Raw genomic sequence first — 20,445 nt, forward strand, 5'->3', positions numbered from 1 at the left:
CAGTTTGAGGAATATTATCAATAAGATAAGTGAGTTGACAATGGAGAGTGAACAAGTCTTTAAACAACTCCTATCGAGAAAGACAAAGAAAATACTAAGTTTGTACGCTTCATTTGTGGAAATTGTGTATTTTGATAAGGAAGGAGCTCATGCATTGTACTTGGAAGCCAATGCAATGGAAGAGCAGAAACCAGTCAAACTGCAAAAATACAAGACATCGAGAATTATGCCACAACCAATGTCAAAAGATGACAACTTGTCAGAACAAGGTTCATTTCAAAAGAGAGCTAGTTTCTTTTCAGATGCTGAATTTGCTCACCAACAATTATTGGATGATGTATTGGAGGAAAGTGCAAGTGTTGCTGGCGCAGGAGGCGAACTCAAAAAGGATTACCTATTTAGGAATGCTTTGAAAACTTTAAAATCAAATACGGCAACTAAAATTTTCTATGCCATATTCTTATTACTGGGAGGATTTATAATTTTGGGCTCGATTGGTTTGTCCACTTATCAAGGGGCCATTATTAAGAAAAATATTGTAAATTTGAGATTAATTTGTGTTCCACAAATTTCACCAATTTCCACAATTAGAAATTTGAGAGCTTTCCAAAATTGGGTGAATATGTTTGTGTTGAATGAATATAGTTGGCCAGAACAAAGACATGGATTTTTAAATGAGTATATAACAGTAAGTTTTGCTTTAAAGAACCATTTCACATGAACTATTTATAGGCATATGTTGATGATCATCGTCGAGTATTGGAACAGGACATTTCAGTATTGGAAGACTTGGTAAAATTAGGTCAATTGGTAGCGTTTGATGCATCTACCTATACAGCATATGGAAAATCACAATATTCCTTCAGGGTTCCAAGTGTTAATGGAACTGATTCTTGGTCAAAATTACAATTTACTGGAATTCCAGAAAATAGAACACTGTCGATAATTGAAATGACTAATTCCTTATTGCAATATATGGATGAAATCAAAACTGTTCTTCCATTCAACGATTTGAATGCATTCTTCAATACAACCAATCAAACTGCCCGACATCAAATTCAAGAACGTTTATTGAACTCTACACTTCTCAATCCAGTTAATGATTTCAGTTTCATGTTACTATGGATTAATATGAAATCAAGTTCTTTACAATACAAGGAATTCTGCTCCAATTTCATGAAGAAGAGCAATATTCAAGCCAATGACATGATTTACCAATTCGAATATTTTTTCATTGGAACATTATGCTTTTACATCATTATCGGTTTACTTTTCTCGTTATTCCTTCAATACGAGCTCACTTTCATCTCGAGACTGATTAAAGTATACGACAAGCAAATTGGCAAGGATTTGATTGGAAGGGTTTATCAAACCCTTTCTACCAAAACTGATACAGAAGCCTCCCTAAGAATGTCCATATTTTCTCGAATGATGAGAGGAAATGTCTCTGTCATTGTGTTGGTAATTGCAATTTCACTTGTCATTCCATTGTGTGTTGGTTTAATGTTTTATGAGAGCAGGGCAACTATTAAGAGTGCAATGTTTACGTATACGAATGTTGCCCTTTCTTCTGAATGTTTGCAAAATTTACAAATGTCATCATTTTTCTTGACAGAGTTATTAACATACTATGGTCTTCCAATATTGAGCTATAATTCCATTTCCGTGAAAGGAAAAAATGTTAAATATGGACATCCATACTTTAACAAATATGATTTTGTTGGAATGTATGCAGAAATCAGAAAACAAGCAGATAGTCTAGGTGCAGAATGGTCTGAATTAATTTATGGTGATGTAACAAAGCCTGACGATGATCCTGTCATTGGTTTATATCCAGTTTTGGATGCCCTTCTGGTAGATGTCAATAATTGCAGTCTTTACTTGGCCCAACGTAGTTTGGAAGAAACTTATGAAAACTATTTGGAGTATTGTGCTGGAATTGAAAAGATTGTGACGTTATATTTGACAAAAACGACACAAGTTAGTGAGTTGACCAGAGATCATTATATTCAGCAAATGAAAGACCCATCAAAATTGATAGATCCTTTGGAGTTATATTTGCAACACAATGACTTGTTTAGAATGTCTATTCCATTGACTAAAAAGTTGCAAGTTTACATGCAAGAGTTTGTAAGAGTTTCATCTGAACTTTCGTTTGGATTCTTGATCGGTTTTAGCATTTTTGGATTCTTATGTATTGGAGTATTAGGTTATTTACTCTTCAGCGTAATGAATAATAATTGGGATTCCCTTCAAAAGACCAGAATGATGCTCAATTACATTGCCCTGGATTACATTGATAGAAATGAAGTTTTACGAAACCTAGTTCTCTATCATAGTTATCCTAATGTCATTCTCGACAAGATTAGCCACAAGACAAGCAAACAAGAAGATCGTCTTAGTATTTCCAGCTTTACCGAAATGATCAACAAACACATTGATGGAACAATTCTCATAGACGAATCTGGTTACATTGATGCAATGAACAATGCAGCTCACAGATTATTTGGCTCGAAATCTTCTGACTTTCTTGGAGCTCAGTTCTACAAGCTATTCGAAGAAAAATGTTTGGAAATGGTAAAGAAGGCATTCTGTTCTATAATGGACGCAGCAAAGAAAGCATCCGAAAGTGCAGAAAATCGAAGCATGGTTGAAACTTTGGAAGTTGATTGTCTCAGATTGAATCAAACCAAGTTTCCTTCCAAGATTTCCTTCTTCTCCATGAATATGTCTGAAAAGGGACTAATCATTGTCTGTACCATTAAGGATATCACTTCGGAGACTAAACAAAAATCACTCCTTGAAGAGGAGAAGAAAAACTCTGAAAATCTATTGAAGAACATTCTCCCAGAAGGAGTAGCAGCCAGATTAAAGAAGGGTGAGACGTTCATTGCAGAGAAACTCAATGACATTACATGTTTCTTCTCAGACATGGTTGGATTTACAAAAATCTCAAGTAACATGCAAGCTACTGATCTTGTGCAAATGTTGAATTTTGTGGTGAACGGTTTCGACAAGTTGACTGAAAAGTATGAGTTGGAAAAGATTAAAACCATTGGTGATGCCTATTTTGTGACTGGTGGTTTGAATGGTTGCTCTGACCATCCTGAAAATATGTTGAAATTCGCCATTGAGACATTTGACGTGATTAAGGAATTTAATCTGAGTGGAAATTTGAAAGAAGGTGTATATTTGAATATTAGAATTGGTATAAATACTGGTGCATGTGTGGCTGGTGTAATTGGTGTAAGTATTCTAGTTTACAATATTTTAAATAATATTTAAATATTTAAAATTATGAAAGATTAAAAAATTTGCCTATGATCTATGGGGTGATACCATCAATACAGCCTCTCGTATGGAATCAACAGGTGTTCCAGGAAGAATTCAAATTTCCAGAACAACCTATGAACGAGTTTATGATTTGGGTTTCGAATTTGAAGAACGACAAGTTGAAGTGAAAGGAAAAGGTCAAATGCAAGCATATCTAGTTAATGCCAAACATCATACAAATCCACTTATTGAATTGGTATCTACTGCAATGATTGATGAAGAAGATGATGATCTTTCTATTGCAAGAATTCTTCACAGCTCGACTAATACAGCACCAGAGGAAATTCAACAAGAAACCTCTCCAACTCCAACTCAATAAATCATTTCATTCTTGTCTCTATCCAAATATCAATAATATTTAAATAAATTAAATTGAATATTATTATACAAATATTATAGTACACTCTATGAAGGTTTCATATTAAACATATAATTGTGCTGGAGGTTTAAATGATAATGTTTTACCAACAGGGAGGATGGAATCACTAGTGCCTACTCTTAATTTGTAATTTGTGGTTTGAGAGTTAACACTTGGTCCATTCAGAATATTGATTGTAGCAATTGTTCCATCAAATGTTAAATCGAACGATCCTCCTAAATAATTCACTCCTCTCATCTTGATAAATTTGGCACCCAAAAGAGATACATCTTTTGGAGCTAGCAACATATAGTTGTCATACATTTTCAATCCACCATAGCCATTCTGAATACTTTGAATAAATCCTCCTGCTCCTGTCAAAAAGTTGAAAGACCCCATATCAAGGAAATGTTTGTAAGGATCAGATGTTTCTGAAATGATATTAAATCTATCATAATATTCGTCAATTAATTAGTTGTATAAGATATTGAGAAACTTACGGAGGGTGAATATTTAACAATGATCTCTTAAATGCTTCTGCAGCCAATGTGAAATTGTTCAAATCCAAATAAGTAATAGTGTGCATAGAATAAGTCATGGCTGGTCCTTCACTCCACATTATCTTGTCATAATATCTAATGTCATTATATCTTATTTGTGTTGGCATTTCGTACATGAGAGGATAGCCCAATAATACCACATCAGCTTGTTTTACATATTCACCAAAGTAAAAGTTACCTCTTGGGAAACTTGCATATTCTGGATGAATTTGGTTGACAGAATCAAATAGAATAGTCATATTTCCAGCAATATAGTTCCACTCTGGAGTGATAGATTTTCCTAAAACAGAAGCTGCCTTGTTTCCAAATCTGAGAGCAATTTGGGCAACAGCATTTGTGAAAACTTCATTGTCAACACCGGAATACAATGGAAAACCAATACCAAACTCATCTGGGCCAACAACCTTATTTATATCATAGTGAACTCCATCAACGTTCTTTGTTACTCTGCTAGCCCAGAACTTGGCAATCTCAGAAGCCATTGGATAACCAATTGAATTCAACCACTTGGTATCCTTAGTCAATTGCCAGAATAATTGTAAAGCAAATGAAACATCTCCAGTAACATGTTGTTCCAATTCATTAAATAGGGCTATCAGGTCAACCTCCCTACCAGAAAATCCAGTCTGGAATGGATACATTGCTCCCTTATAGCCATACTTTTTGGCATGGGATTTGGCCTGCTCCAATCGATCGAAACGATACTGAATGAGCCCTTTAGCAAGCTCTGGATGCAAGTAAGCCAGTGATGGTAAAACGAAACACTCTTGATCCCAGAAAATCAACCCATTATAAGAATCGGTAGCAACTCCTCCTGGTGAAACACCCCAATGATAATCCTCTCTGGTACTACTCAACAAGTAGTACAAGGTACTATTAATCTTGGCTGCAAGTTCAACATTTCCACCCAATTCAATACCACTCTTCCATAATTCTGCCCAAGCTGCAACATGCGATGAATAAAGCGACTGTTGATTGATAGTGATACCCTTGATAAAGTCAATGGATGCATCACCCAATGGATCATCTGAATCGATACTGGTTCTAATGGCAGTGAGGTAGGTAAAAGTTGTTTCAGTATTTGCAGATACTTGAATACTGGATGGGAATTGAGATGTAACCACAGCTACTGTAACTCTTTCAGATTCAGGTGTTTCCAAACTTGTGAGTTGACCAACATGACATTTTGTGTTGAAATTATTGGTATGAGTACATTCCACTTGTTTGAAAGAAATATCAGCAGAAGCAGGACTATCCAAATTATTAATATTAATAGTAATTGGGAAAGAATTTGAATTGGAAACCTCAATTTGATGAACCAACAATGATCTGTACACTCTATGAGCATAATAACGTTGCTCAATTTGTGCATTTGATAAATTAAATCCTCTCAAATAGACAGCTCTCTCAATATCCAATCCAACTCCAAATTGCTGTAAATTTGGAGAACTCAATTTCACTTTTTGAGTGGCAGGTATTCTAGCTCTAGTACTGTGAAATCCAATTAATTTCTCAATCACTACATATTTTCCCACATACACTCCACCAACATAGATATTATCAGAATCCACAACAGTTCCCAAATAGCCATTAGAAATTGATGGCATAAAATTCTTATCTATACTCCATCAATTCAAATCAATCAATTCATATATTAATTTTTGAATTTTGATAAAGTGTACAATTCCATATAATATTCATATAATTTTCAAATATTCATATATATTTAAATCATTAATTAATAGAAATAAAGAACAAAACAATTATATTGTGAATTACAAGACACGTGATACATACCTGAAGGCTCATTAGGAACAGCCAATAATTGTCCCTCAGCAATACGATCATTCCAATTCTTATTATTATTATTACTAAATATCAAAGGCTTGTGCTGATGAAGATGTTGTTGTAGTTCGGCATTGGCAAATAAATATAAATTCACGGAGGATGAAAACATTATCATCATCATCATCATCACTCCATATATCATCATCATTCGCATATTATTATTAGTATTATTATTATTATTATTTAAATAATTGATTTGGTGTAATTTCCTCTTCATCATCATTTTCTTACTATAATACAATAAATATATACAAAATTAATTATTATTAATAATTATTAATAATTAACAAGAAGGGACAACAATGAAAGCAATTTTTTGATCATAACAAATCCATTATTTGAACAATCAATTCTTGTGGCTAAATATTGTGTTGCATATCCGAACATCATGATGATGATGCAATGAATCTTCAATGAATTGGATACTTTTAAATCCTTTCGAAAAACGACAAATCAAATAAACTTCCTGAATAGAACCATCGTGTAGTGTGTATTATCATTATCTGAAGCTCTCTAAATCTTTTGGATTTATATTCGAATAGTTTTGTTGTTAGTGTTGTTATCTATTCGAAAGTGGGCTATTCGGGACAAGTTCAAGGTTACTAGAAGATGCCTTTGGAAACACTTGCATTACCCAATGTCTCATCAATGAAGATTCGTTCTCGCTTGTTCTCTCTATTCGTGTTGTTGTCAATTGTCATCAATTCGAATAATAATTAAAAAAAGTTCTACTACATTCAATAGAGAGAGAGGAGCTCAAATTTTCTTTGTGTCTTGGAAACATCATTAATATATCATTATGGGAAAGACAGGAAGAAATAGAAAAGTAAGTTTTTACTTTCGAATAATTTTCTAATTTTATTAGATTTCGTTTTATTCACTACAAGCGAGTGCCAATGCCAAATACGAATGGTTCTGGAAGCAAGGAGGTAGAATTAAAAGTTGGAAGAAACGTCTCTTTGTCATTCACGATCATACTTTATTTTACTTTTCCTCCGAAGAAGATACTGAACCGAAAGGAGCCATTGTTTTAAAAGGAGCTAGTGTTGAATTGACCAATTCTGGGGATACCATAAAGAATGGTAAGAAACCACCTTCAGAAAATGGACAAAATTTGGATTATTGTTCTGTTGTGGTAAAGACACCATTCAGATCTTATTGGTTATTGAATAGTGAGGAAAAGATTGTGAGAGAGTGGGTTGACTATTTGAATTTGGTTATAAAGGAGGGTCAAATTCAAGTAATGGATCAAAATACTTCAAATCAAACATCTAAAAAGATGGGTTGGTTGATTAAATCAGGTGGAAAATTGAAGAATTCATGGAAACAAAGATTTTTCGTTTTGAGGAATGACATGTTGTACTATTACAAACCAAAATCTGATCCAAATGAAAAGGATAGTGGAAGAGATCCATCAGATAGTAATATTTTGACAAGTACTCAGATTGTTAACATTTCAGATTTGGATTTTAAATTGCAAAATATGATTGCACAAGGAGTAGTGACATTTTATAATGCAACTACGAGATTTAAACAAAATCAAGCTAAAAAGAAGAAAAAGACAAAGAATGCTGAAGATTTATTGATGGAAATTGAAGAATCGAGTAAGAGAGATCGTTCCAGATCTGTCAGTTCCAGAATTAGTATATCAGATCAGAGAAGATTCTCACTCACGAATACTTTTACTGCTCTTTCAGGTGCTTCTGGTTTTATCATTCCTCAAGAGCCATTTGATAATGATTTCCAAAAATCGTGGTTTCCATTCGAAATTCAAAATGCCAATCGTACCTATGCAATTTATGCCAAAACTCAAGATGATTGTGATGAATGGTTAATGTTTATTTTCGAAAGTATTTTGAATGTAATGGGAGAAATGGCTCACTTTATCAAAATTGGAAATTCTGGAAAGTTTGGAGATGCTGATGAGGATACAGATTCTACTCCAGAGCCATCCCCAGCAGACAGTTCAATTTTGAGTGAATCAAGAAAGAGTTTACCAAGTGTTGAATCCTTCCTGAGTAGGGAGAGTTCTGCTGTTTCAGAAATAGAGGATACTCAAAACATGACACCTCAACCAATATCTGTCATATCGGAAACTTTATTTGATGAACTTCAAAGAAGAAAAGCTGATGAAAGGCTAATTAGCTCTCTTAGAAAATCCAAGAAGAGAGATTCTGTCACTTTTAAAGGTTCTTTCAGTGAGAAATTTACTTTCATTTCTAGTGAACAAGCACTGTTGGCAGAGATGGTTCCAATCAGATTCTACCTCTACAATGGTATTTATACTGAATTGCAAACACTTGCTATTGACCAACCTTTGGAAATTAGAGGTTCTTCATTAGAGAATTGTGTAATTGAAATGCACAGCTCTAAATATTGTGAACCAATGATCAAGATTAATAGTGAAAATGTGAGATTTAAGAATGTCACTTTGAAACTCGTCTCTCAACTCTCGAATGAACAAATTGAAATGCAAAACAGATATAATAATTCACATCAATCTGGAAAGAACAAACACTCGCCAAAGGATAACAGAACACCTTGTGTAATATTCATTGAGAATGGAAGTTTATTAATGGAGGGATGCTCAATTATTTATGAAGACAAGACTGATCCAGAAGTTTATGTGGAAAATGAATATTCTCAAGGAGGTTCTTGTTGTGTATTTGCAACCAATAATTCTAATTGTGTGACTTTGGATTGCTCCTTAAATAATGCTCATTATGGTATTGTTACGAGTGGCAATGCTAGTGCTGTTTGTTTTGGAGGAAATATTAAATCAAAACTTGGACCATTCCTCAATTTGGATGAAACATCTAGCTCGAGAAATTACAATGTCACAATTTCTGCCTCAAAACATAAATAAATATTCTAATTGAAATATCTAATTGTTGTTATTATTTACAGTTTTATTGAATTAGGGCGAGAGTGGCATCTCTCATTTCATAGTACCAAGTCATTCTTCTTTCAGCATAGTTGAGATAGTCGAAATCAATCTTGGAAAACATGGATTGAAGCATACTCCAAACAGACCAATGCAAATTACTGACCATAGACATGACAAGAGCTTGTCTTCTACTCTTTTCAATTAATTCTTCTGTAACATTTTCACAATCAGAGTAGTAAGTCTTGAAAAAGTTAATTTGCTCATCATATGTTGGGTAAGCTTCAGGTAAAATACACAATCCACCAAATTCACAAAAGAAATTTCCAATATCAAAGGCAGCATAATTGTAAGCACAATATTCAAAATCAATTGTGTGGTAGGAGGACTCTTTCTCATTGAGAATAATATTGTGAGCGCCGAGGTCGTTGTGACAGAATTTAACTGGAAAATCCTTGCACAAAGATTCAATAAGTTTCACTTCTTCCTCAATCTTGTCCATATTGAGAGGTGAATTTGGTGATAGCTTGTCTCCTCCTCTCTTGTTAAACTCGTCTCTATTGTGCTTCAAGAGAGCTAACCAACGGAAAGTTCTCTCGAAAATCACAGGTCTAGCTTGCAAGTCATGATAATGAGTCTCCTCTGCAAATGGTTTAACAGTAATAGAGTGAATACTCTTCATGAGTTTTGCAATTTCAATATAGTGCTTTCTGGCACCTCCTAGCTCATCTAAACCTCCACCCTCATAGTACTTGTAGATCATTCCATTCTCAAAGGTGGCATAAATTCTAGGGGCAAGATCGTTATAGAGTGTTGAAATTTGTTGAATATAGTGGAATTCAGCTTTACGATCAATCAAATTCTCTGAATTTTCACCAAAGCAACGAACTAGAACCTTTTGTGGATAATCCAAAGAACTCTTATCATGTTCTCTATGTACAAATTTTACAAGAAAGAGTCTGTTGGTTGTTCCACCGGTTAATTGTTTAACATGAATGTAATTCTTCAAAACATTCTTTAAAAAGTTCTTTTGTTTCGTCTTTTCATTCAATCCAGCCATATCATTTTCATGATGTGAGATTCCATCTTCACCACTCGGAAACAAGGTAGGAGAATCCAAAGAATTAGTATCATCCAAATTGTTATTTGATGATGTAATACTTGATGTCATTGCAGCATCGGAGAAGGATTCGGTTGAGGTGACATCATATTCATCAATTGGTGTTGCTTCACCTCCATTATTCAATTTAACATCCAAGTGATGGATAGGAATTAAAGTTGTGTGATGAGAGAAATGTTCTTCAACAGCTGTTTCCTCACCAATAACTTTATCCTCAAGTTCCAAACTCTCCGATGATATAACTCTCTCCATTGATTCTGAAGATTCTACAATAGCCTCTTCTCCTGGAATGATTGAACTTTTCTTGATTGTAATATTCAATTGTTTTTCAATTCTTCCAATTTGTTGTTGTTGTTCATTATTTGTTTCTGCTAATTGTACAAAATGTTCAGGGAATGCCTTGATCATAAGTTGAGCAATCTTGAATTGAATTAATTCTTCCTCCGCCTCAACATCTTCTCCTTTACCAATAGGAATATAAAAATTATCAAATCTTGGTGTCTCATCCCTATCTATCAAACTTTCTTGATCGCAATTATGCTGATGATGTTGACAATGGCTCGAAACAATTGCTTCTTCCTCCGATGATGATGATAAGGATGATACTACCGATGATGGCAATTGGCTGCTCGGATTTGCAAAATTCGTTGATTCTTGTTGATGCATTTTTTTGTACTGGATATTATTTGGTTATTTGGTTATTTGCTCTTCTGTATCTCTCCTTTAAATTTGGAATTTTATAAATTGCCTACAACAATAACAAACTCTCTCTCTATGAAAGAGGAACTCGAAGAAGTAATTTTATTATTGTGTTCTTTGGAGCTTTGGAGATTTTGATTTTAAATTGCTTACGTGGAGGCGAGTTGGGAGAATTTTTAGGAGTTGAATGTTCAAATTGTTCATGAATTTTCCATTGTTTGTGTGACGTAGAAGGTTGTTGGAACTTATTGACACTATTAATAAGTTTGGTTAATTGTTATTGAGATACACAATGAATCACCTCAATAAATTAGATTAGAGCTTTAATTGTTCCTTGGTGAAGATTAAAGGATCAAAAATTCTTGGATGTTAGAAAATACAATAAATTTAAATTTACTAGCATTTTACAAGAATTCATCAGCAGAAAGTGGTTGGGAAGTTGACTGTTGATTATTGGAATGAGAATTGGATTCTGAAGTTTTAAGTTGATCATTTTGAAGGAGGGAGAATGAGGTACTATCTGATGCAAGTTCAGAAGAAACATCATCATCCTGAGCATCAAAGAGATCTTCTTCCAATTCGTCACTTCTCAATACTTCATCCCTAGTCCAAACCTTATCTTCCTTGAGGAAGTGTCCTATAAATTGTGCCTTAGCCTTTTGCTCCTCGTAGTATTTTAATGATTCGTCGTGGGTATGGTGAGCTTTTTCTTGAAGTGGAGATCTGAGAAGAACACGAGAGAAAATTATGGCAACTTCCTCCAATGTTAAACTATTGAATTTCTTATACTTTAAAACCTCTCTCAAGAATGACATTAAATAATGGAAAGTGTTAAAATGTACATCAGGTAACATGGAAATAAGATGGTGGCAAGTTGCAGAATTTGTGCTAGCATTCAAGCACATTTGATAAAACTTGAATGGGACAACAGGCTCTCTCAAAGATTCCAAAAATGTCATTAAAGATTCTGCAATGGAATGATTTGAAACTGGATTAAGGAGTGGTGATCCTTCATCGAGACATTGTCTTATATAGTGAACTTCTCTAGCAGCACCCGAATATTTAAATAATCCTTCCTCTTTCATGCCATTGTGATAGATTAAATCGATAAGTCTCCACAGTTCCTTAGGTATCTTCAAGTCCTTATCGAATGATGACAACTCTACATCGCTCTCACTTTTTAGTACTGGGCACTTTTGTTTGACCAATTTATCCAGAGTAGATCCAAAACATGATTGAATATATGTACCTGTAATGGAAATAAAGTGATCTCTACCATTCTTCAAGTGAAGGATAAGAATATCGTCAATCTTGTCCTCACCACTCAATAATTTTAGTGCTTTTTGGGTGCTTACTGAAATTGTAACCTTGATTTCTTCAGTTTCACCTGGAATAACATATCCTTCCAAAGGTTCAATTGTCATGTATGGTTTACATGGAGCTTTTTCATGTGGCTGAGGCACAAATTGGTATTCGCAAACAACTTGGCCTGTGTTCTTGAGAAGGATGGTTTGGGTGATTGGTTCCTCATATTTTACAGCTTCGAAATCAATGCATTGGCCAGTGATGGCAACTTCTGGTAACAAATCATTTTCAAGTTTGTCCAACATTTTGATGATATCCAAGTAGCATTTCTTGTACTTTTCCTCAACAATCTTCTTTACACCAACTTCAAAGCAGGCAGTCACTGGCTTGTGGTCTGACATTTTATATTCCTTGAATGATTTGTAAGATTTGTGTACGATGGTACTCTTCTCATCCTCTCTCCACAAGATACGATCCGTATAAGATGGTACACGTCCCTTTTCACTGGTATCATACACATCAGTACCACTGTCGAACTTGTAGGTTGGGTCAAAATTAATTTCACCTTCAGCAAACCCAACAAATGCATTCTTGGCGTTTTTCTCAATCATTAATTGGTCATATTTGAGAAGGAATTTGTAATCTTGTTGTTTGATTTTTTCTCTGACAATCAAATTTGGTTGATTGATTCTATAGTTCAAGTCTCCATACCAAAAGAAGAAGTCGTGTTGGTCAGGTCTATAAAGTGATGGATTTCCAAAATCTGTCTTTTTAACAATATCGTGGAAGTTTTGATTTCTTCTCTCGACAGCTCCCATGTGAGGAGCCAAGTGAGCTGTAATAAAACAGAATGTAGAATCAAAAAGTTTGAATCTGACACCAACACCACCCTTGTTACCCATCATGCCCATGATACCAACACCTTCAGCACAATTTCTTACTTCATTAATATCATTAGCAAAGGATTCCTTAATGAAAATGGCATGATAAATACCGACAAGTTGTCTGGCAGATACGAGTTTGTATCTGTTTTGTTTGGCCTCATCAGCAAATGTCTTGATAAGAAGGTTTTGCCATTCTTGACCAGTTTCAGTTTCTTCTTTCAAAAGTGATGCTGCAGTCATGTCTATTTCTTGCATACCAATAGCATAGATATCAGCCTCAAATTCATCGAGATGAAGCCATTTGGCCAAACTAGAGTCAGCAGATGGGAACTTGTTATTCACATTCCATGCACAAACAACAATAGAAATTGGTGTCACTTCAGTGAACTCGTCTTCCTTAAGCTTGAGTTGTCTTTGAATCCAATTGTCCTTTCTTGAAACTTCTTGTGAGAGAGTATCTGTTGCTGTATTAATGGTTGCTTTTTGAGCAATATCATTCGATTGATTTGGTCCATTTTGCGAGAGGGAGGTTTGACGATTTGTTTTTTTGAACATATCAATGGAGATGTCTTGACATTCATCGTTTTTGACTTTTTGTGCCTTGTCTTTTTGCATTCTTTGAATGTAATGATTACACCATTCTGATTCAGTGGAAGGTGATGGTATTATTTCAAAATTTGTTTCTGCATCAACCAAAAATTCTGTTAATGACATTTCATTAGTTGACCTAAGAATTGATGAGCGATTTGATGGAGTATTGCTGACAGGAGTTTTGACCACTGGTTGCTCCACAATAATTTCATTAGGTTCAGGTGTAGCATCATTAACAAGTTTACAAGCTTTTAAAAGTGAAGAAACAATTAACCATTGTGAACTTGCTGATTCGCTTTGAAAATTATAAACAATAGCTTGTCTTTTAAAGAATAGATCAAAGTGTGTTTCATCCACAATTTTAACTCCAAAATCTTGTCTCTTGATTGGTTGAAAATCTCTTATTCGGAAGCTATTTGTTTCAACTGAATATTCCAAAATCATAATAGCAAGATTTGTTGGTTTATCAGAGTTACCAACAAGTGCTAACAACACTGATTCCAATTCCTTCTTTGCAAAAACAGCTGTACTCTTTGAAAGTGGTACATTCTTCTCCGATGTATTATTTGTTTTTGATTTGTTATTTGATGATGTATTCTTATCTGATCCTGTTGCTGATGATCCAGCACCTCCACCAAGTGCCGTGCTCATCTGATTGTGCTTTAACACTACAGAGACGATAAATTTGCACTGCTCTGTTGATCGGAGAACTTCCTTGCAAAATTCTGTCCTCAGAGGTTGTTGCATTTTTGTTTGTTGTTGATGATTGATTAATGGTGTTAGTTAATTGGGGATGAAGTATGTTGTTTGTTGTTTGGGGAGAGTCAACCTCTTTGATAGGAAAGGACACCAAATGAAGATCTCTTCTTGTTGTTTATCTTGTTGTTTATTTCGAGATGTTGTTTTTGTTGTGGTTTGTGAAGAAAAGTTTAACGGAAAGACAAAATAAAATATTTTATTAATTTTTAAAGCCGATGGAAGTCAATGAGTGATGAAGTAGTACCTTGCTTCACCTCTCTCTATTATTACTAAGTACAATCTCATCATCATTGATAACTCGGTTACAGTATCTACAATGTTTCAAAGAATAACATAAAATAAAATTTAAACTTTTAAAAATTGAATTTTGTAAGCGTTTTAAAAAAATTTTATCGATTCAAAAAATGTTGCGAAAGGCTCTCTCATCTTCTTCTGTGCATCAACAACACAATTCTCTGTGGCTGTCGCTCGCCATTAAAAACAAGGGCGTTTTTTCATCATCAACATGCTACCATACATCAGCACAAAATAGTGAAGCTTTGGCTAAACATCATATTAATACTCACGTCATTAAACCAAACAAGTATAAATTCCCACTCATCAATCCAGAACAAATTAACAAATTAGCCTTGGAAAAAGCTCTCTCTAAAAATGTTGCTTCCGGTACTAGAGTTGTTATGGATGCATCCAAAGCAGCCGTCCCTAAATTTGAAATACAACCAGAAGCTATGGTAAAGAATTTGAAAACTGGAGAATTTACCGAAATGATTAATCTTCATCCATACTTTTTCAATTGTACACCAAGAAAGGACATTTTATATTTAATGGTTAAATGGCAATTAGCTAAGAGAAGACAAGGTACACACAAAACTAAATATCGTCTTGAAACTGCTTATTGCAAGCAGAAGCAAACACCACAAAAGGGTAGAGGTGCTGCCAGACACTCTGATAGAGGTGCTCCACAATATAGAGGAGGTGGTCACGCTATGGCTCTTCGTCCACGCTCTTATGAGTACAATCTCAACAAGAAAATCAGAAGACTTGCTCTCCGTATGGCTTTAACAACAAAATACCAACAAGGAAAATTGATTATCGTTGATGATTTCTCAATTGATACTTTCAAGACCAAATATGTTGCTGGTCTTATTTCCAACACTGTTTTCCCAGATAGTGAAACTCATGAAAAGGAAATTAAGGATAGAGGTGTCTTGTTAATTGATGGTGAACAAGTTAATGCAAACTTTGAAAGAGGTGTATTCAACTTGCATTATGCTGATTACCTCAGTATTGATGGATTGAATGTTTATGACATGCTCAGAAGAGAAAAGGTTGTCATTTCAAAGAGTGGTTTGGAAACTCTTACCAAGAAGTATGCCAAGTATATCAAACTTGAATTTTATTAAATTGGAATTTTTATTTTGAAAATGTTAAAATAATTAAATTAATTTTAAATTAATTCAATTTTATTTTTCTTTAAGGAATTGAGTTTGAATGACAATGGAACACGAAACCATGTAGATGCACTATTTCACAATTTACAATAAATTGTAGTTAACTACAGTATAGTTCTGTAAGTAACAACTGAGTGTTGACAAATTCTCTCAAATAAACAAAAATTAAACAGATTAGTTTTTTATGTCTCTCCTTTCTCAATTAAATAAAAGGTGATATCGTTGCTAATTTGAAAATCATGGTCTGCATCCACACATTCACAAATACAACCGGGATTTAGCTACCCCAATGACAATAATTTCCAAATTTGCTCCCACAACCAAATCCACCCAATTAATACATCTCAATACCCAGAATTTTCCACTTTTCCTCATTTCTCTCATTTCTCTCCAATGAGTTGAACCACTCGAGAACTGTAAATTTTTCACAAACCTCTGAAAAACTGTAAATAGCTTTTATACAAGGAACAACACTAAAATATAAGAAACTAAAAGAGACAATCGATACCATCTCACAGCAACTCTCAATGGAATGGATTGTTCCAAAAAGGCAAACTGACTGTTCGTTTATTTGATTGACAAGACTCTTCGACGAGACCACAAATATCACGATTTCATTTACAAACAGTAGGCGGACTTTAATTATCAACTGGTTTAGGAAGAATGTATTTGTTTATCGTATGGTGATACTGTGAGTGACAATGCAAAAGTGATTGCAATAATCAGAAAGGATTTGCTAACATATTCGAAAGTTGGTGATTCGCTATGGATGCAGAACATGGTGGTAATTAGATAGGATTCGCATTAGACTGAATAGCTAACTGGTTAATAAAAATATGAGTTTGCATTCTCCATTTATTTTCATGCTTGGACGAATCCTCTAAGTACTATAATCGATTCTTATTTGTATTCCTTTTCTTCTCTACAGTTTTCATAAGCTTCTTTATGTACTGTTTGAAGAATATCTACTGTTGTTGTTATAATTGATAATCGTCATTGACCCAACCAAATACGAATCATTTCGAATACCTTGACCCAACTTCCAATCCTACAACCGACAAAAGAGTTTAAGAAATTAACAACTCAAAACCTAAATGACATTGAAATTTTCGAATAGATTAGGCAGCCATAGACAAACGTTCCCCAATAAGAAGTGAACTCACATTAAGGAAGCCAAACACTCACAAACTAAAGTCAACACCTTCATCACAATTAAAAACAATCTTTCGTTTAAAAAGTAACCTGGCAACCGAAAAGCTACCCGCCAAATAGTTTTAAAATGGAAGCACTATTCTCTACTTGTCACTTTTCTGGACGCTTCGTTTTTTGACGGACACAAATCCATGCTGGGTTGATTTTTGGTTTGTTTGGAATGTGCTTGGTGACTCTTCATTGTGGCGTTGTTAAATTTCTTACCAAACCTCCTCAATTGCGCTTCTGAACATTAAAAAAACAAATAACAGTTTCGAATAGATTTAAACCGAATGATGATGATGATGGTTGAAAATTCAATGAATGTCCATTCTCATGCCACCTGCACCACAACTTCAACAGAAGAAGATGATGGTCAACAAGAAATATCTACCTGTGGAGTTTCTTCCATGTCCTCTCCACATGTTTCGAATAATTCTTCCTCCTCATATTCTTCCTCTACTAATAGTGAGGAAGAGGACCAAACCAACACTAGATCTACATGTAGAAGAATAACTAAACAACACAAATCATCTAACCAATCTCCAAGTAAGAAGAAGAAAAGATCCTTGATTGGTGAAATTGTTATGAACCAAAGTCAACCAATGGTTGGTCAATTAATTTCTCAACATCAACAACAAGCAATTGTTTTTGAAAACTTTGAAGGCAGAAAGTCTTCAGCAGCTACTACTAATGGTATCAGTCATATTCCTGGTACATTTTCCTTTTCACACAAGGTTGAGAATAGTCAACTTTCGAATAATGAGCAACCAGCAGCAAAATCAAACATGTGTGAGGTAATTCTTTCGAATTGGAAGAGTCGTTCAGATACAAGACAGTGGATTAAGAAATGTATTGGTCCACAAGATAAGAAAAAGAAGGTTAAGAAGGATCATCAATGGTTTCAATCTTCGAATAGTCAACTTTCGAATAGTCCACCATTTTGCCAACCAAGTCCAACAGTTGTTTTCAACAATCAATCTTCACCAATTATAACTTCCAAGTTTGATAGAAAGCCATCATCAAACAGTATTTCTACCACTAACGTTTGGTCAGATTCGTATATTCATACTACATGTTTAATTCCTGGTCAAAGAAAGGTAGCCAAGTCAACTACACCAGTGATGGCTTCACCACAACAATTACAATCGATTTCAACACAATCAGTGAGTTACCCAACCGTTTCTCATCAACACTACCAACAACAACAATATTCGAATCAATATGAAAATGTTTCCTCTTCGAATATTGGTAATAATCCATGGTTGAATGATATTACTTCAACATCCAATGTATTATCAGATGTTTCTGATAAACAATTCGCTTTGCCAAGCTTCAGAGAGTTTGTTTCCACTTTAGGCCTGTAAATAAACAACAATACAATTTTGATACAACAACAATAAATGAACTGATACAGTTGCCGTTTTATCACTGATTAGAGATTGATGTTTTACAATCATGTCTATCCACATAGATTCGATTTGATGAAATCTTGTTTCTATTATCCCACATTATTTGATAAAGAGAAGTATTCGTAGATTCGACAATCTTGCTAGATTAGTTGGAAAACAATAAGGATTGATTTAGAATAAATCAGTGAGAGAAAATTATTTAATAATTACAATAAATTAAACAACAAGTTCAAAAGGATTAAACTTGCATATATCATAAATCGATATCTATTTAAATATGGAAATTGTCCACCAATTAAAGGGAGTAACCAAGATCATTCAAGAGATTAGCAATAGCAACCATTTGATCACCCTTCTTTGTAGCATATTTAGCATTTGAGTAACTGTGAAAAACAATGTTAGAATATTTGAAAAAAAACTTTGAAATACTTACCCGAACCAATCGAAACATCCTTGAGCATTCATTGGGTTAAAGTAAGAAACACCAACTTGTGGATAGACAACAATGATATTGTTGATTTCAGCATGCTTATTGTAACCAGCATTGGAAACATAGGCAGTACCAATAACAGAAGCACCTTGATTACAACCGTGGAAAGCAACAGAAACCTTACATTCAGCACCTTGTTGACAAGCAGTTGGAATGTAAATATAACCAGTATCAGAGAAACTGCTGGCACTGTATTTACCAGATTGCTTATAAGTGAACAAGTTAGAAGAGACAGCACTACCACCTTCCTTGAAATCTGGGTAAACTTGCTTGAAGAAAGCACCAGCACTATCAACATTACAATTGTTAATGTATGGAGATCCCAAATATGAACATGAGTTACCATAGTCATTGGTGACCATTGAGTGTTGAGCAGGAGTGTTAAAATCAGTCTTGATGTTGGCCTTATCAACACCAAAAGTTGAGGTATATTGTTCAGCAAGCTTGGCCATAACACCAGGAGCAACAACTGAGTCTTGAGTACCAGAGAAGAGGTAAATCTTGTGATTCTTAACATTGTCAATTGGGTCAATTGAACCATCCTTAGCATAGGCAGCAACTTGACCACTGATTGAACTCAATGAAATTGAGCTTGGTGACTTCATACAACCCATCAAGGCATTCATCATTTGACCTTGAGCACACTATCATGGTTACCACACATGGACAAAACAAGAGATTGTTGGATAACACAGATATTTTCAAAATAGAGAAATTTCCAACAAATAGTTTGTCAGTACAGGAATATTTTCCGAATTTTCCAAACAGAATCATCAGCAAGGATTAAAATTCGCGAAATATTTTAGCACATCATCACAACAGGATATTTGAAAATTTAATAATACCAATAGCAAAAAAACAATCCACAGTAGAAGAATAGCAACAAGATGATGATTAGATTACTATCTAATTGATTGTTAAACTTACATAATATGGACCTCCGGCAACAATACCACTTCCCTTTACAGACTTACTGAAGGCAATTTGTGTTTGAACAGCCATAAAACCACCAGCACTAATACCCGACACAGTTAATGAACCTGGTTGAATAGTATACTTCTTGACGGCATCAGCGTGAATATTAATAATGAGACTTGTAGTGAACAACAAGACAAGAATCAACCTCGTGGAAAGATTTGACATTTTTTAAACGTGTGCTTATTCGTTGAGCGATTTTTTTAAAAATGAAAAGCGAATCCGCGAATTGTTTCCCGCTCTAAGACAGCATGTTGATTTTTTGTCTTTTATTTCCCCAATCGAGACCTGGTCATTACAATGAGCACTAAAACTCCTTTTTGCAGGAGTTTGTTTCTATGAACAAGATGATTCTTCATATTTGTTGTTGTATTGGATTAGAGTTGTGAACTAAATTTTACAATCTAATAGCACACATGTGTGTAGCTTAATATTTTTTATTGGGTATTGGCGATAAGAAATATCTCTTGTATTAATTTGATTATGTGAATTGTGTCAAGATCTGTATTCACATGCGAATCTGAACTTTACTTTTCTGGTAGGTTTTTAGTAATGTTAAACATGTAGTAATAAACTTGATTACAA

At 34.4% G+C, this 20,445-nt stretch overlaps 8 protein-coding genes across 8 annotated transcripts in view; 4 read left to right on the forward strand and 4 right to left on the reverse strand.

Annotated features, from left to right (window-relative positions):
• The window catches only part of NAEGRDRAFT_69773 (uncharacterized protein), a gene marked incomplete at both ends in the record, with an annotated part of 4,225 nt that extends 573 nt beyond the window's left edge, over nucleotides 1–3,652 (forward strand). Inside the window, 3 exons of the mRNA XM_002675008.1 lie at nucleotides 31–688; nucleotides 733–3,246; nucleotides 3,305–3,652. Of these exons, the coding sequence (XP_002675054.1) occupies nucleotides 31–688; nucleotides 733–3,246; nucleotides 3,305–3,652 (3,520 nt within the window). The remainder of the gene's footprint in view (nucleotides 1–30; nucleotides 689–732; nucleotides 3,247–3,304) is intronic.
• A 102-nt stretch (nucleotides 3,653–3,754) lies between these two features.
• On the reverse strand, nucleotides 3,755–6,208 carry AM32 (uncharacterized protein; the record flags this gene model as incomplete). The annotated part of the gene is made up of 3 exons (XM_002675080.1): nucleotides 3,755–4,139; nucleotides 4,192–5,869; nucleotides 6,049–6,208. 3 exons carry the CDS (start codon nucleotides 6,206–6,208, stop codon nucleotides 3,755–3,757), a joined length of 2,223 nt encoding a protein of 740 aa, XP_002675126.1.
• A 690-nt stretch (nucleotides 6,209–6,898) lies between these two features.
• On the forward strand, nucleotides 6,899–8,965 carry NAEGRDRAFT_69775 (uncharacterized protein; the record flags this gene model as incomplete). The annotated part of the gene is made up of 2 exons (XM_002675009.1): nucleotides 6,899–6,925; nucleotides 6,965–8,965. 2 exons carry the CDS (start codon nucleotides 6,899–6,901, stop codon nucleotides 8,963–8,965), a joined length of 2,028 nt encoding a protein of 675 aa, XP_002675055.1.
• A 43-nt stretch (nucleotides 8,966–9,008) lies between these two features.
• On the reverse strand, nucleotides 9,009–10,769 carry NAEGRDRAFT_69776 (uncharacterized protein; the record flags this gene model as incomplete). The annotated part of the gene is made up of 1 exon (XM_002675081.1): nucleotides 9,009–10,769. The coding sequence occupies one exon, from the start codon at nucleotides 10,767–10,769 to the stop codon at nucleotides 9,009–9,011; it is 1,761 nt and encodes a 586-aa protein (XP_002675127.1).
• Nucleotides 10,770–11,180: 411 nt separating this feature from the next.
• Nucleotides 11,181–14,329, reverse strand: NAEGRDRAFT_58601 (phosphatidylinositol polyphosphate 5-phosphatase; the record flags this gene model as incomplete). Its single annotated transcript, XM_002675082.1, has 1 exon — nucleotides 11,181–14,329. One exon carries the CDS (start codon nucleotides 14,327–14,329, stop codon nucleotides 11,207–11,209), a length of 3,123 nt encoding a protein of 1,040 aa, XP_002675128.1. The 3' UTR covers nucleotides 11,181–11,206.
• Nucleotides 14,330–14,745: 416 nt separating this feature from the next.
• NAEGRDRAFT_80445 (ribosomal protein L4/L1e) lies at nucleotides 14,746–15,802 on the forward strand (the record flags this gene model as incomplete). The annotated part of the gene is made up of 1 exon (XM_002675010.1): nucleotides 14,746–15,802. The coding sequence occupies one exon, from the start codon at nucleotides 14,746–14,748 to the stop codon at nucleotides 15,742–15,744; it is 999 nt and encodes a 332-aa protein (XP_002675056.1). The 3' UTR covers nucleotides 15,745–15,802.
• Nucleotides 15,803–17,279: 1,477 nt separating this feature from the next.
• Nucleotides 17,280–18,350, forward strand: NAEGRDRAFT_50538 (uncharacterized protein; the record flags this gene model as incomplete). The annotated part of the gene is made up of 1 exon (XM_002675011.1): nucleotides 17,280–18,350. The coding sequence occupies one exon, from the start codon at nucleotides 17,280–17,282 to the stop codon at nucleotides 18,348–18,350; it is 1,071 nt and encodes a 356-aa protein (XP_002675057.1).
• Nucleotides 18,351–18,568: 218 nt separating this feature from the next.
• On the reverse strand, nucleotides 18,569–20,050 carry NAEGRDRAFT_80446 (fibronectin, type-like protein). Its single transcript, XM_002675083.1, has 3 exons — nucleotides 19,813–20,050; nucleotides 18,829–19,529; nucleotides 18,569–18,778 (listed from the first exon to the last, which is right to left on the reverse strand). The coding sequence occupies exons 1-3, from the start codon at nucleotides 20,026–20,028 to the stop codon at nucleotides 18,691–18,693; spliced, it is 1,005 nt and encodes a 334-aa protein (XP_002675129.1). The 5' UTR covers nucleotides 20,029–20,050; the 3' UTR covers nucleotides 18,569–18,690.
• Nucleotides 20,051–20,445: the final 395 nt, after the last annotated feature.

This window comes from Naegleria gruberi (assembly GCF_000004985.1).
Source record: "Naegleria gruberi genomic scaffold NAEGRscaffold_36, whole genome shotgun sequence".
Lineage (NCBI taxonomy): Eukaryota > Heterolobosea > Eutetramitea > Acrasida > Naegleriidae > Naegleria > Naegleria gruberi.

Bases quoted from the DNA above. Each gene is read 5' to 3' on its own strand.
- NAEGRDRAFT_80446 (XM_002675083.1), bottom strand. From the start codon at position 20,028: ATGTCAAATCTTTCCACGAGGTTGATTCTTGTCTTGTTGTTCACTACA. The intron at 19,530-19,812 runs GTAAGTTTAACA...TAACCATGATAG, and splicing joins TTGCCGGAGGTCCATATTAT to TGTGCTCAAGGTCAAATGAT. The intron at 18,779-18,828 runs GTAAGTATTTCA...TGTTTTTCACAG, and splicing joins GGATGTTTCGATTGGTTCGG to TTACTCAAATGCTAAATATG.